The sequence below is a fragment of the Strix aluco genome, chromosome 8 (genome assembly GCF_031877795.1).
Source record: "Strix aluco isolate bStrAlu1 chromosome 8, bStrAlu1.hap1, whole genome shotgun sequence".
Lineage (NCBI taxonomy): Eukaryota > Metazoa > Chordata > Aves > Strigiformes > Strigidae > Strix > Strix aluco.
In genome coordinates, this window is record NC_133938.1 from 32172368 (window position 1) to 32188720 (window position 16353).

At 42.0% G+C, this 16353-nt stretch overlaps 1 protein-coding gene across 15 annotated transcripts in view; it reads right to left on the reverse strand.

The window, feature by feature from the left end:
* Window positions 1–16353, reverse strand: part of RABGAP1L (RAB GTPase activating protein 1 like) — a 263781-nt gene that overhangs the window by 49768 nt on the left and 197660 nt on the right. The window contains exon 21 of one of the 15 annotated variants that reach the window (XM_074833046.1): window positions 10348–10524. The exons of the other annotated variants lie outside the window; for them this stretch is intronic. Within the exon in view, the coding sequence (XP_074689147.1) occupies window positions 10405–10524 (120 nt within the window). The 3' untranslated portion in view covers window positions 10348–10404. Of the gene's footprint in view, window positions 1–10347; window positions 10525–16353 lie in introns of those variants that run through there. 15 annotated transcript variants of the gene reach the window in all.

Here is a 16353-nt window from a genome sequence, read left to right on the forward strand (position 1 = left end):
GAGCTAAAGATGGAGCACCCTTACTTGGTGTCTCAGTGCTTCTGTCCATCTGTTATCAGCAGTGCACTGCAAAACATTCAGGGTATTTTGTTGGGCAGTATTACATTTTTATTCTCATTATTTTTATAATTTTTCTATTAGGAATGCACGACCTGTGCTCCCTTTATCAGTATTGTTTGCATTCTTGTGCTCTTCTTGGATCTTCCTGAGATACAGGATTCAAAGATACAGACAGCTGGCTGGGTGCAACCCAGCTGAAGATACAGTAAGAGGCAGCAGCACAAACCAGCAAGCAGAGGTAGCCGCAGGGCAGCTGTGTCTCCTGTAACACCTTTATCAGCTCAGGTATACTTTATCCTTTCTCAGCATTGCAGACCACCCTACATCTTGCCAGAGCTCTGAAAGGTCAAGAGTGAAAGCTGAGTACATCAGGTGGGAAGAGCCACAAGAAACCCAGAGATTCCCACCCACATGAGCCACTCACCTGCTTCTGGGTGTAATTCAAGGTGTTAATCATCATCATCATCATCATCCTCTTCTCCCTGAATACCTCACATCTTTGCATGTGAAAGATCTCATTCTTCCTATCTTCAATTAACGCAATTAAGATCTGTTGACTCCATCTTGTTAGAAGTACTCAACTTCTCAGGGCAGTAAAAGTTATTCCTGGGAATTTGAGCTGGTTCTAAGCCTCCTGTGTTTTGTTCACAACTCAGCTTAGAGAATACCTGAGATAACTTAAATTCTTGCCCAAGCACCTAGCACATTTCTGAGGTCTATGTGAAGAACAGCACCAAAACATACATGCTAACACAAACAGCACAGCTTGGCTTGTGAGATCTCAACCATATTAAAAAAGTACATGCAGCTGCAGGTCAGCAAAGGTTTTACAATCAGCACTCCTCTGGATGTACATAAAAAGTGGACATCGCAGTGACAGATGTGTAATAAATGGCAAAACCACCAAGAGTTCATTTTGAAAAAAACAGAATACAGAATGAGCATGACGAACTACTCTCAGAAATATTTTAAGTTTTCCAAAAGGATAATTGAATGCTTAAAGCAAATAAGGGGAAAATTCAATTTGGACTTAAAACATCACCTTCCTCATCTCACTTTGATGGAAAAAAAATTACATTTGGCCTCGTGCACAACCCCTGTTCTGCAGGACTGCTTGTACAAAACCAAGCATTCATGTGCTTCTCTGTTCTTCTCCAGAGAGGGTCAGATAATGGATGGATCATCAAAGCAGAAAAATTATTTTTCTACCGAAAAGAAGTCTATAATGAAAACTACAGCAGGCGGACAAAGAAGTTGTCAGTCAGTAGTTGCCAAAGACAGTAAGGAGAGGACCAAAAGGCAACAGTTGTGGAAGAAGTATATCCAGAGACTCAGCTCATGAATATTGCCTCTGCTGAAACTGAAAGGAAAAAAATATAAAAGGAAAAAGGGGAAACAGGCAGTTTGGTACCTGTTTCTTACAAATAAGCCTCTACAGGACTCATCCTCCTCTTTCTCAAGCTACAGTATTGTGCTGGAGAAAAGGTACAAAATAGCGGAACTTGTGAGAGCATCTGAATGGTTTCTGAAGTCTTTACTGAAGAGCGTGGCAGCTCTTCATCAGTTATCATCGCAGTCTAACACCGATGCTGACGTGACCAATGCTGCCACAACAAACACAGCCAGGCTCTGTTGCAGTCTAATTAGTGCTTTCCTGGTTGTGAAAAGTGATTCACATCAGAGTTTTTGCTTGGCAAGGAGATTCTCTGGGCGACACATGACGTAGCGGTGCACACAAACCACTTCCACCTTCCCCCATTTTGGGAGCACATCTAGAACAAATGGCAGGGGAACAGCTTCATTACTTGTCTGCTATCCTCCTCTATCCACGTGCAGCCACTACAAATGCTCTGCTAGTTCATCTCTACACCAAATACTCCATCAGCAACCTGCTCCTCTAGTTGACACAATTTAAGGCAAATATGTGCTGTGGCTGGGATCCCAACCCCACCCCACAAAAATGCAGTTGTTCCTGTAGAACTGCCTCCACAGGCAAGGCTTTTCCCAGCACTGCGGGGCAGGTGAAGGATGACCATCTTTTCACTCTTTGCAGATCAAGTTAGGCTACAAGAAGCCTGGAACGTGGACACAGCTGACATTAAAGCAGCCAGAAGTAAAGTAAGCAGAAAAGCAGCTTAAAGACATCTTTGTTCTGACCCTTCTTCTCTCCCACCAAGGACTGTCAGGACCAAACAGATTCCCCGCTGCTTTCTCACACTGGGTACAGCAGTCCGTGCCCAGCCACGCCTTTAAAATATACTGCCAGTACACTCCTGGATGCCACTCCAGCTCGACAAATATCATGAGGAGTTTGCTCAGCTGATGAACAGGAACACCAGTAAAAATAGGGTAGAGGATGGTGCTGGAGGGAAGACAAACAGCTACGCAAGTGAAGGCACCCTGCTGCAACTCAGAGGCTTATGGCTCTGCTTCTACATTATGGAAGAAGTCTGTTTAGCTCTATAAATAAATAAGATGTATAAGTAAATAAATAAGACTAAGGGTGGGCTGCAGAAAAGCAGCTAGACCGTGGCCCCTTCAGTATTTTGGACGTTGCTTAGCAACAGGCTGGCTGCTGCAGGACTAAAGGAGCATGAAATTAGCAGCTTTTCAGCAAAAGACAAATTGAATGTAAAACTGGGGAGGTGGTCTTTGAGTGGCAACAAGGAGAAAAGCATTAACTGGTGAATCTGATATGGTGGGCATCTTTTAGGAGCATTTCCTGAGTGCGGGGGATCTTTAATTCATGTGGCCAAGGGGCTTTGTCCTGCCTGGGTACTGATAAATTCCAAAGCACGCCTAGCAAGTTAATAGTTCAATCTTGATTAAAATTACGTCCCTTACAGTCACTTCATGGGTTAATTACTTATTAATGATCTTAAATAGCTCAAACCCAATCCTATCAGACTACTCTTGCTATATTAGTGCCAGCTGACTATATACCACATCTTCAGATGCAGAATCACCTAATATATTTCCCCATCGTTTCAGGTTTAGGTTATCTGGATGCCATCTCTGCACTCACTTAAGGAATTTGGTCCCTGTGAATCCTTTGAGTAACTGAATATCAACAGCATAGATCCACTTGTTCTGGCCAAATAATTCCTCTAAATCATATTGCTTCTCTAGCCTTCTGGAACAACCCCGTGTGGACACGGAGAATCATTATACAGACAGCGGCTATTAGAGAGAACTGAGTAACGAGAACATCAAGAACAACATGTGTACACATTTCATGGAAGACTTAAACGGGAGTTTTGAATGAAAGATTTTTCTGGGTCACTTAATCTGGGGCCAGATTGTACCAGTTAATTGTTTCCAACTGCTAAATGTGTGTGAAGCTGGTCCCTGGCAGCAAGACACAACCAGGGACCTGTGTGGCACATCATCCGTTGGAAGGTGGGACAGGACGGTGGTCAAGTTAGGAGAGATGCTATGTAGCTTGTACAGGCATTAAACTGGAGGAGAAAAGCGAAAACACAGCGGCCGTTTCCCCTGTTTTTTACATACACACAGAGCAGCGATAACTTATTTTACTTCTTATCTACAGAGTAGCTTATATTTGTGTGGCACTTCAGAAACAGAGTAAAACCTATCTGGGGGCCTACATGTGAACCACATTTGCCTGGAGCAGGGAAACTTCTCACCTGCATGTCATCCTCCTCAGTGCCCCAACACAGCACTGAATTGTTTCTGTGACTGGGGTGGAGTGTATACAAGCCATCACCAGTTCCATAGGCAGTAAATTACGTATTGTAGAGCAGGTTTGCTGTTTTCAATCCTTATAATTCTCAGAATGATTTCTGGGTCCTTGGGGGCTACGCACAGAGATGCCTTTGGCCATGTTTTGTTTTCCTATTTGTCTGGGGTTGAAAAGAAGGCAACTGAGGCTCACTGATGTGGCAAACACTTAGGCGAGATGCCCTCCATTTCCTTAATGAGCCTATTAAGGGAATCTATCAAACAAGTCTCAGAGGAAGGAAACACAGAGAGATAACTGACTGTCCTGAGATACTCCTAGTACACATACACAAGAAAACAACCTAGAGGCTACAATACTTAACTGGGAACAATGTGATCCTGCTGCTAGAGAAGTACATCAACCTAAAATACCTTGATACTTTTCATTTTTGCATGGCCAGAGTTAGCTGTGCCTGAGCATACAGCTTCACTGTCCACTTCAGCTTCTTCTCCTCCGAGCCGGAGACGATAAAATCCTGCTCCATGGAGCTGCTGTGATACATTAATCTCTGGGGGATTTGGAGAGTCAAGTGTCTGGTGAAACTGTTAGTGCTCCCTGAACTTGAGCAAAATGAGTGACTGAAGTGAGAAAGTCTTGTTTTAGGTCACAAGAACCAAACACTGTATCAAAACTCAAAAGGAATTTTATTCTGCACTTTCCTAAGTGAGTCCTTGCAGATGTGCATCCCAGGATTTAATCTCCCCAAGGAGATTAAAAAAAATACTGCTATATTAATACAAATATACTGGTTACCGGGCATACAGCAACTGGGTTACATCACTCTCCACCACACAGGATTTTATTTAAAAGGTTAACTATGACCCAAATACTGCCCATTTTCCAGTGCTCAGCTCCAGTCTATGGGGAAGTGCTATTGCTTACATGGCCAGTACCTGTGCGCATTGCCCACTGAAGCGGGCTCACTAGTATATGCCAGGCTAAAGGCTCAGTGTAACACAGACAGGCTGCGGGCTCTCTCACCCTCATACCCTCAGTGCCAGCAGCACGGGTCAGAAAGGCAAGTTACAGAGGGGCACAGAAGCACTTCCTTCCCTTCCCAGGATGGACAGATGGGGCAGCTGCTCAGCCGTGACACAAACCGAGCACAGAAGTAGAGCCGGGGAGATCGTAAGTACTGGACATTACCAGGGAGAAGAGATTTAATTAGCAAAGGTGCAGACAAGCCTGAATCTTGCATTCTGATCATGTATTAAGAGTGACAAAAGGGGAGTGGAAGAACAAATGGCATCAGCAGTGCTTAGGAGTCCGAAAGAGAAGATGTACTAAACCACAAGCTTATTTCTCTTAAAATGTCACTCTGTCAACTGCCATGGTCTCCAGACTTTCAAAATTGAATTATATTGTAATTACTTCCTATTTGGACAAGGTCACAAAAATAAAAACTCAATACTTTCCTACATTACAGTCTGCTGTACGGTCTTTACACTCCTCTAGCAGTGAAGTCTCCTTTTTCTGATGTCAACAAATTTGCCTTCAGAATAAAATGCTGTCTTAGGTCCATTAGAGTAGTGTAAGGCACATTAAAAAGTTAAGAGCCATCATTACTGATCTTTCCGAGAAGCTTCCCAGAGTACAGACGTCTTTATCCTCTTACTAATCCCTACAATTCACTTCATGTCATAAAAGCAACAAAAAGGAAACAAGTATGAACCCATGTAATCTTATGACAGGTGCTTGTTCTGCACGTGCCCTCATCGAGTAAGGATGTGTGAAATCCCTTACATCAAGGACTCAAGAACATTTCTCAGTTTTTTCCACCTCTCCCCCCGCCCCTAAATTCCTTCAACAGGATATAATCTTGTATAACATTCCTGTATCATAGATCACGGTTGAAAATCTGCAAGACATATAGGTAAATAGTTCCTTTGTTTAAACAGGCAGCCTATAAACACTGCTTGTGACAAAGTCCTTCTACAAGACATTCTTGTTACTGACATTTTGTGGATGTTACAATACAGATGGAAGGAAAATAAAGAGGGACTCTCTGCTGTTCCCCGGGGAGGAGGGTTCCCAACAAGCCCCGGTGTGTGCTCTCAGCCCAGCGCTGGGTCTATAAATGAGCTGCTCCTTTCCTGCTCGCTTCAGCCATTAGGGCCTCAGCCGGCTTCCGCAGGAGAAGCTGCCTGATGGAGAGAGATTGATGAGAGTGAGCAGAACGCAAGATGGACTCTGCACAGCCCACGACCACCCGTCCTCCTAATTCACCTCAGCAATTAGTGCTGTGCCTGTGAGGAACCCTTTCGCTTCAGGCTAGGAGGCTCTCTGCTGTTGGAGAGCAAGGGCAGGAGGTTTTCAAGGGTTACCAAGTCCAGGCAGTGCCTCCTTCCCCTTCACCCCCGGCCCTGACCAGGTGTGTCTTTGTCAAGTCCTGAAGTGCCTGGGTTTGTAACGTTGGCTGGAGAAGATGGCTCTGGTGCATCTCAGGGCAGAGCAAAAAAACACTTTGCAAAAACAGATTCTCCTGGGCTAGACAGTCACTGCCTTTGCAAGAAGCCCTCATCAAAACGCCCTGCTCGGAAACACAAACTGTCCCAAGCAAGATGCTGCTTTCTTACTGCGTGTCCTTCCTCCTCAGAAAGGAACACACCCTGATTCCCAAATTAAGTACTCTTGTAGGAAGTTCCTTACAACACAAACCTAAATTTCACTCTGTGTTACAAGAGAAACGAGGGCCAAATTTGATCTTCCTGTTGCTATTAGAAGTAATGGGATTTGTGTTTATACAGGCCTATGTGAGTATGATGGTCTGAACAAACTGCTGTCATGAAGAAGACCGTGTGCTGGCATCTGCATTCTGCAGGCACCAAACTGCAGCTCCTTTCAGCTCAACAGCCCCCTTTCATTTCTACCTCATGAAGAAAAAACTCGCACTTGCTGTTTTCAGGACTATTTAAAATTTGAAAGTAATGCAGCAATGACAAGGTGATGAAATGGTTTTTTCTCATTTCTGACAGGGCAGGTAGATTGTAAAGTCATCAAATCTAACAGCCTGACAATAAATTTTTCATGTGTCATTGACGGTGGGAAAAGAAAAGACCCCAAAGTGGGGAAAATAGTTTATCAGAAGGCACAGGAGTTATTAAAGGCAGCAGCTTGCAACAGGCTACCTTTGGGAGAGCAGGAGTGCACGAGCAAGCAGAACAAAGCATTCTCGTTAGGCAGTTAGGAATCAAAGCCCCGATCCATTTCCAGTTTCTTCCACTGCTCTTCACTAGCTGAAGTATAATCAATATTCCCCACTGTGTAAAGACGGAGCATCCCAGGTGGCACAATCAGGTGGCTTACTCAGACTGCCATGAAATTGTTCCTCATGAGGATGTACGATAAGGTCATTGATCTTGTTCTCTAAGCTATGGGTTAGCAAACGGATTTCTGAGATTAAAAAAGAGCTGTTCAGACAATCACTTGACTCCGCTAAGAACTTTAGCTATAGTTTAATATTTTTTTTCCAGAGGTCAAGGCCTTAACCTCTAAACATCTCCAAGCTATGTCTGCCACAGCACATTTATATTAGTGAAAGTATACCTGTATTTCTCGTTTGGAAAGGAGTGATGAGGACCCCCTCCAGGTTGGTGCAATGTGCAGATGCAGCTGGGCTGGAGGTCCGCTGAAACCGGTGATTTTGCAGCTCTGTTGTCACAGTAACTGGGTGACTCAACCTGACACGCCGTCTCTGGGCCTCAGCCATGCATGCACACTGGATTTGTGCCTATCCTTCCAGATTTAAGGGATTATTTATTATGCTGATTAATTACCCAGAGATGAGTTTTTCTGTTTTTTCATGGCTTTTGGCTAACTTCACTTGCAGAATCAAATTTTGGTTAAGAATTATTGTCAAGGAAATTGCATTAATTAAGCAAAGGAAGTTGAAAGAATAAACAGATATCATAACATAATGAGGACTTCATCTTCATCTGCTGCTTGAACAACTGAATAGAAAACTGAGATACATGGTCAAGGCTTCCCAGCAAACAGACCCATGATAATGCTTCTTAACTTTTTCCCATCCTTTAAATTTCTGTTGCAGAGATAAGGAATGTGGGAAAGTGAGAGTAAAGAAGAGAAGGAACCTGTCACCCCCCGCTCCCGCCAGCTTCCACAACTCAGTAGTACACCTGTAAGGCTGCAGGTGCACATCTGAAACAGCAACGAGCGTAAGAGCAATGAACTTCTGCAGACAGAGGCTGGCTGATGTGGCAACAGGCTGACATCTCTCTGCCCGGGTGTTCACAGTATTGCGTGAAAAATCATCATTTACAGAGGAATTATTTCAGATGTAAGCAATATGGAACAGCCGAACACCACAATGCTATTTAAAAATCTGTGATAGAATAAACGATCACATCATCATTCTTAAATAAAATGAAACACCTCTACAAATGGAGACAAATATACTAGGATGTTTCCATACAGCACTTTAAGTGGATTCTCCAAAGCCTCTGGCATACAGCTCTTCACCTCCATTTACCAGCCTGATGTAATTTATCTATGCCCAAACACAAACAACTTAAACAACATAAACAATTTAACCCCATGTTTACAACACTACTTACTCTCCACAAGAAAAACAAGGCTATGATATGGTAAAAATAAAAGCAATGAATTGCAGGAAACCAGAGAATCCTGAAGCAAAGAGAGAGGAGATCCTAAAAATGCAAATATTACCCTTATGAAGCACCCCCAGCTAAACTTCTACTCCAGTAGCTACACATTGCTTAGATAACAGTCAAGTAACCACTCACTGAATTTAATTTTGAACAGTATCAATAATGGCAAAAATAATGGCTGGGGTTTGTAATGGAAAGTTATTAATAGGGACTTCAGTTCTAAAAGCTACTGTCACTGCAGAGCTCTGCATTTATAAAATGCACACGGCCATCTTTCTATACTTAGCTTTGTTTGTTCCTTTATTTTCAAAGCAGAGAAGTTCAACTGCAGGTGCCTGAGAAACCAAACACCAGCAAAAATGCATAAAGACACTGTCCCCAATGGCTTTTGTTTATTTGCAAAAGTGGGGGGGAGGGAATATTGTTAGCCTTTGCCCTCCCCCCCCCACTCCTCCATTACTTTTAGAAGTTTAGCTTTAGGTCTCAGTATAGCATGGTGCTTCTGAATTTGTCACCTCATTTCATCTGTCAAAAAACAAATGAAATGAAACAAATGTCTGGTCCCAACTGTTCTCTGCGCTACACTGAGAATGAATCACTGTTTTTATCCCCAAGTCACTGCATGCAGTAGCCATTGGCTCTGGATTACCTGAGCTTTCTGTAACATAGCCAAGACTTGTTTCCAATAACTTAAGCTTTAAATTCTGTAACATCTGTAGAAATAAAATAACCACAGCATTTCTGAGAAAGACACATATTAGAAAGGCTGATCAAATACAACACAAGGTAGCTCGAAATTATTTGTCCAAATGCCATGTCTTCCAAATACATGTATTCTAAGATTTCTAGGCGTAGAAATAAAGGATGATTCTCTTTGTGGGCACTGAACTCCCAGTAGACAACAGAGCTTCTTCCCCCATAGTACAGATGGGAGAATACAGAGCTTCTTTAGTCACAGGAATTGACTTCTAAAAAAAAAAAAAACAATATTCTACAGGGACATGCAGTTTAAAAAAAGAGTTCTCACAGACAACACAAAGACTTAGGCTAGCAAGGGTTGCAGAATCTTGGCCCCATGCTCTTTTATATGTCAAGAAATAGATTTCCTGTGAATTACCAGTATGTTACTTACTGCTGAGATGATACCTGTTTCCTCAGACCTGACTGCTTGAAAGAGGTCCAAGAGAAGCATAGATGAATTTTCACCTCCAGGGAGATTTCTCCTTCTTAAGCCTGAACAGTTTTGTTGATGCTGAAGACAGTATCAAAGAACACTTCTTGCCCAACATAAATATGGGGCACAGAGCTGTTTCTAGGCATTTCCACATCTATACTTTTACCTACATGCCCTTCTCCAGAAAATGTGAAAGCCTATGGCTTTGTTCCTTTTAATTATGGTTGTAAGTGCTGATCCTGGGGTACATTTATTCTTCCTCTACGGCCTCTGTTGCATCACAAAAGTGTCTTCAAAAAGGTTATCATCTTACTGTGAGAACAAGAGGCACTGCAAACCTGCCAGGCACCATCATCACAGTCTTTCTCCATATCCAAACTCAAGGCATCCGTCAGAAAAATCAGTTACAAGCGACTGGGTTGGCTTCCTTCAAAGGAAGAGAGAGTTTAGATTTTCTCTTCTAAAGAACAACTAAGATGACTACTATGATGACAATAGTAACTCTAGACATGCTGCTACCGCTTGACATACAGACCAGTGCAGGTAGAAAATATTTTATAGAACAGTTTAACGTGTCACCTTATAGGAAGTTAGTCAATCCTCCAGCCAACCTGCATCCAGGATTTAAAAGTGTCTGGTTCAGCTTGGGAAAAGTTTTCACTTCCTCTTACTCATAGAGCTGAGTTATTTTAGACAATTGTGGCAAAGATGGCAGAAGACAGAACCGTCAGTGCAAGTCCCTGCCACCTTCATCTGTTGCTCTTTATACTATTTTCAGAATCAAGGGTGGAAAGGAGCTGTTATTCATCCAGGAGGAAAGAGCCAGATTCAAGAAGCTTAAGCCAAAAGACCTTCTGAGTATGCTTTCCTTCTTCCGTTCTGAATGGGAAAACATCTGTCATCCTGGACAGCCACGGCTCCTGATGGCACGAAGGTGAACAAAACAAATTTAGGTGGCCTGCCAGATCATGGAACAGTTTCCAGATGACTCCCTCACCTTACCGAATTAAACTGCTAAGACTTTGGGCCAATCTCTTCATGATATATGCTGTGATGCAATTGCTGGGGATACAGACAATGAATATTTCTATTCACTTTTCCACCTCAAACTTTTATAGTTTTTTAAAGATCCTTACCTTCAACACTATTCTTGTTGATGCCATTACTCACAGAAGCACAAGTACGTATGCCAACAAATGACTACTACAAGGACACCAAAATATTTGTACTCAGTCAGGTTGCAAAGCTACTTTAGATGGTTAAATGTGATTATACTTAACCATTAATAGTAAAATCCTATTCCTTTCTTCTTGATAAAAATTAACAATATACTGACTTCATTTACAATGCCAACTCAGCGCAAATGAAAGAATAAAACCAAAAAAACCCACTCCAAAACAACTGAACAGTTTTACTAATGCTTAAACACCATAAAAATATAACCTCACTCCTGGGCAATACGTCTGCTCACTGGAAAGCCAGATATGCAGAGTTCAAATAAATAAGTATTTCACAGTCAAAACCGTTTTTTTAAATGCATGACACTTTCTACATTGTTAACACCTATTACCATGATTACAATAATATTGAACGTCCAATTCCACTTTAATCTGATTATCAGGCGTCAGTTCATTGCGCTGCAGTGTACCACAAAGCCACACAGAAAGAAGGAAGCTGACGCTGAAAACATTAAAAAACATGACCCTCCTTAGGATGACAACTGGATCCTGTACTTCAGAGATAACAGCACAGACATAGTAAGTGGAATTGATCATTGGCTTTTAATAAGAAACTGCACACAGGCATGGCAGGGTTTTCTGTAGATCTAAACACAATTCTTTTCAATTTGGTTTGGCCTTTTCTTGAGAAGTTGATAAATGAACAATTTTTTTTCCTGTCCTTTATATTGGAAGATTAATTAGATACATCACTGGTAGAACCAAAGGAATAAAAGGCTTGTGCAGTTTCAGGGCCTTTCTGCAGTTATCTCCTTTGGTTTTCTCTTGCATTTGTGCTGTCTTACACCATCTCTTACAACAGCAAAACCCCCCAGGTATCGAGATAAATACACATATATACATATCAACACAAAGAGAGAGAATGCACTAGAGAGAAGAGAAAGAGCAAGAGAGCTATTTTTACTCCTTTCCATTGAAACTCACATAAAGCAATATATAATTCCCTGTTAAACCAAGCCTGCAAAAAATTACTTCCAGATAAAACAGCAACAGAGGTATGAATAGAGTAATTCACCCCCACCAGTAAGGTGCGAGCTTCAAAACACTGGTTTGGATTCAAAACATTTAAATAGCAACATTATTAAAGTAAATCTGTTTTAAAACTACACAAAGAACAACTCTGAAATGAGAAAAAGCTTAGCACAGCTCCTGCTACCTTAGCCTATTCTTTGACTCCACTAGTAGAGCTATTCTCCACGAGCCATACAAGGGTCCCGGTGCAAGCCACAACTGTGAGCACACCCAGGTGGGATCAGCAACCTTGTCAGTACAGTGACAGGTGACAAAAATGTGTGTGTTTGCTTTGCATTGAAAAAGGCACAATTTTTTTTCAAGGCCATTTGCTCCTCTCACCTAAGGTGCTGAGAGCAGCAACCCTGGGTCTGCTGGGGAGCCTGAGTTCCTCCAAGGAGGGGGGAGATTTACATGGTTAGGAAGAAGCTTCTCTTTAAGAGGCTTCAATATACCAAGTCTTTCTTGCCACTGATGACAATGAAAGATGAGACAAGGAGTCACTGTAATCCCTGAGCCATGTAAAAGAAGGTATCATTACAGAACCTGCCCCATAAACAGAAAAATCTTCCCTGCAGGTATCCTTTGCTCAGTTCCTATATAGCTCATCCCATGTGTTCCCCTCACCTTCACTGGGCATGAGGGGTGAAAACCCACACACACTCAACTTCCCAGCACCTCTCCACCTACCTGTCTGCTACACTCAATGTCATGGCATTGCCAGATCTTCAGTGTAACTCATTTTGAATGTTAGCTCTGCTCCATTTCCAAATACCACAGGACAGTCACGGAGAAACAGGCACAACTCCCTGAATTCACTTGAAAACTGTCAAGCCAGGAAATTTTCACGTGGAAAAATATCTTTAAATGAAGCTTGTTTTCTCCCATTCTACAGCTCAACTGAGTGAAGTCGGGTGTAAGAACAGAGGTGATAGACTTCCTACACTAAAATCAAAGGGCAGTACAATTTCTTTAGGACATACACAGATCTCTATGAGAGAAACTGCATTAAAAGATACAAAAGGCAACTGAGGCAGATTTAGCGAGTGTGCAGAATGTGTTAGTTGTTTTGATAAAATAGCACCATTAAGCTTAACCTTCATTAATCTAGAATAGGCTCTTTCTTCATTCGTTTATAAAACTGGACATAGAAAAGCCTCTAAAATCCCTTATAAAGAGAGAAAAATCAGGGGAAAAAAAAAAAAAGCACTACTGCCACAAAAGCATGAGTACAAAAAGCATTGGTAATCATTCTATGAAGTAGGAAATTAGGGTAATTCCTTATTCTAGAGACATAATATGCAGTTTGCTCTGGTCAGGTAGAAAATTATCATCCCCAAACCCATTTTTACAACCATAATTGTTACTGACTACTCTAGGAGAAAGACGGCCCTCCCTCTGTAAAGGCCGTCACAAAATGAAAGGTGTGGTCACTATAGATTAGAAAACTAACAGGAAACAAAGGAGGACAATCCCCCATTCATGATCTCTAAATTTTCATCTTTTATTAAATTTCATTAACCCTTAAATTAGCATCTGACACCCTACTTGGAGAATTTGTGTTTCTTCTCCATTTGACTGTTCCTGAGCTGAGAAATGTGTGCAATATTGGGCTCTATCTGCCCTAAGAGTCTCAGCAGATACCTTCATAGATTCAGTCTCTTCCACCTGAATATATCTTGAACTCTGCAAATGTTGGCTATAATCCATCCGTCAAGTATTAACGGGCCCCTAATTTAGCATATATGCATATAATATGCATATGCCAAACCAAAGAGAAATTTCTTAGCCCATATTATTTCATAGTATAAACTAGTTCAGCACATTCATAAACTATGGGATCCAACCCAACAATTAACTGCTGGAAAATACTACTATTATTTCTAATTCCACTGACCTTGTGCACAGTGATTTCCTCACTGGTGAAAGATCAAAACTCAGACCTGATGAGTAATCACCATGGATAGTCCTCAATTGAATGAGACATTCTCTACCACATTTTACATACAATTTTCAATTACTAGCAGTTTTTTATTTTGCATTTGCAGAACTGTTCTCAAGGGAGAGACTGATGCTAATTCTTTTTGGTGCTAATTCTTTTTGGTTTTAAAATAGGATAATAAAACTACCGCTACAAAATCCAAGGGTTAGGTTCAGAAATCATGAGTTAAACTCAGAAGTTGTGAAATTAAGGAGAAAAAACACCAAGTATTTTTTCATTTGCCTTCTCTAGAACCATGCCAGCTAGAGGTCAAGAAAAAAAAAGCAGCAAGTAGAGGTGGATCATTCCATGTTAAAACTCCTGTTTTGTTTTGCAGTAATGCGGAGAAAAAAAAAAAACAACATTGGAAAATATATAGCAGGAGTATGAAACCTGGCCACACCATGATTCTGATTTCACATTTTTATGCCCCAGTAATTAGCTTAGAAATGTACAAAAAATACTTCCTGGCACTTACTGGTGATACTTACTCTAAAAACATCTGGTGTTTAGTCTACAAATACTAATACAAAAGTGAGAAGCAGCTGAAAGACCCACAGTGCCTCATTCATACAGCAGATAAAACATGTTTAAGGGTCTGTTTGGGTTGGGGTTTTTTTGAACAGAACAAGTTTTGCTGCATTCAACAAGACAGACAACTACTCTTCATATAACCTCTGTGTTCCCTGGGACCTCTTTGAGTGATTATTATCAGGACTATAATTTCCTATTTGAGCATTTCCTGCAATTATTAGCTCCTGTTTGTAAATAAATACCATGATTAGAATATCTAATTATAGAATCACAGAATAATTGAGGTTGGAAGGGACCTCTGGTGAACATCTTGTCTAAACCACCCACCCCTACAGCAGGTTGCTCAGGACCAGTTGCGTTTTGAGTATCTCCACAGAGGGAGGTTCCACAAGCTCCTTGAGCAACCTGTTCCTGTGTCTAATCACCCCTGAAGTTAATAAATAAATAAATAGTTTTAAATATAAATTCTTGTATTTCATTTTGTGCTCACTGCTTCTTTTCTGACCACTGCACACCACTGAGAAAAGCCTGGCTCCCTATTCTTTAGTCCCTCCCACCGGGTGTTTATCTACATTGGTAACATCCCCCTGAGCCTTCTCTGCTCCAGACTGAGCAGCCCCAGCTCTCTCAGCCTTTCCTCAGAGGAGAGATGCTCCAGTCCCTTCATCATCTTCACGGCCCTTCACTGGACTCTCACCATTGTAGCTGTGTCTCTCGTCTCCTGGAGACACCAGGCCTGGATGCAGTACTCCAGATGTGTCTCACTGGTGCTGAGTAGAGGAGAAGGATGACTTCCTTGACCTGCTGGCAGCACTCCTCCCAGTGCAGCCCAGGATACCACTGGCCTCCTTTGCAGCAAGGGCACGTTGCGGGCTCAAGTTGAACCTGGTGTCCACCAGGACCCCCAGTTCACAGAACCACAGAATCATCTAGGTTGGAAAAGACCTTGAAGATCATCTAGTCCAGCCATTAAAGGTCCTTTTCTGCCAAGCTACTTTCCAGCCAGCTGGCCCCAGCAGGTACTGGTGTATGTGGCTGCTCCTCCCAGGTGCAGGACCTTGCACTTCCCTTTGTTGAACATCATGAGATTCCTGCTGACCCGTTCCTCCAGCCTATCAAGGTCCCTCTGGATGGCAGCACACCCATCCGGTCCCTCAGCTGCTCCTCCCAGCTTTGTGTCATTTGCAAGCTTGCTGAGGGTGCTCTCTGCTCTGCCATTCGGGTCATTAAGGAAGAGGCTAAGCAGTATTGGTCATCAACTTCTGAGGTACATCACTAATGACTGCCCTCCAGCTGGACATCCTGCTGCTGACCACAACCATTTGAACCAAGCAATTCAGACAGATTTCAATCCACCTCACTGTCCACTTACCTAGTCCATATTCATCAGTTTGGCTATAATGATGTTATGGGAGACAGTGTCTATACTTGAGATAAACAATATTCTCAGCTCTCCCCTTATCCGCCAAGACAGTCATCTCATCACAGAGGTTATTAGGTTGGTTATGCATGATTTACCCTTCATAAAGCCATGTTTATGACTCCTGATCACCTTCTTCATTATGAGGTGATTTTCTCTTCTGCCTATCAAACATTTAATGTGACACCTCCAGTCAGAGGTTACATTTCTGTGATACAGATTTGGCTCTCTAAGGACATTCTAGTTGGCAAAAGTGAGAAAAGTTGATCCAAATAAATAAAAACTGTGAAAGCGAAGTCAGTTCAACCCCTGTGTGTTTTAATTTAATGTGGGACATCGAGTTAACAGAGTCAAGGCATCACATAATCACTCAGTAGGGATGAGTAACACAAATACTAAGATGAGTCTGAAAGCAGGATGAATGGAAGTATCTGCCTGCAAAAGCACCACAAGAAACGATACAGAGAATGGGTTATGAGAACAGCGTGTAATGGTAAGCAAGGACACAAGTGACAGCAGTCAAATGGGCAAATGATGAGAAATGTCTCGCTACATCTAGACCAGA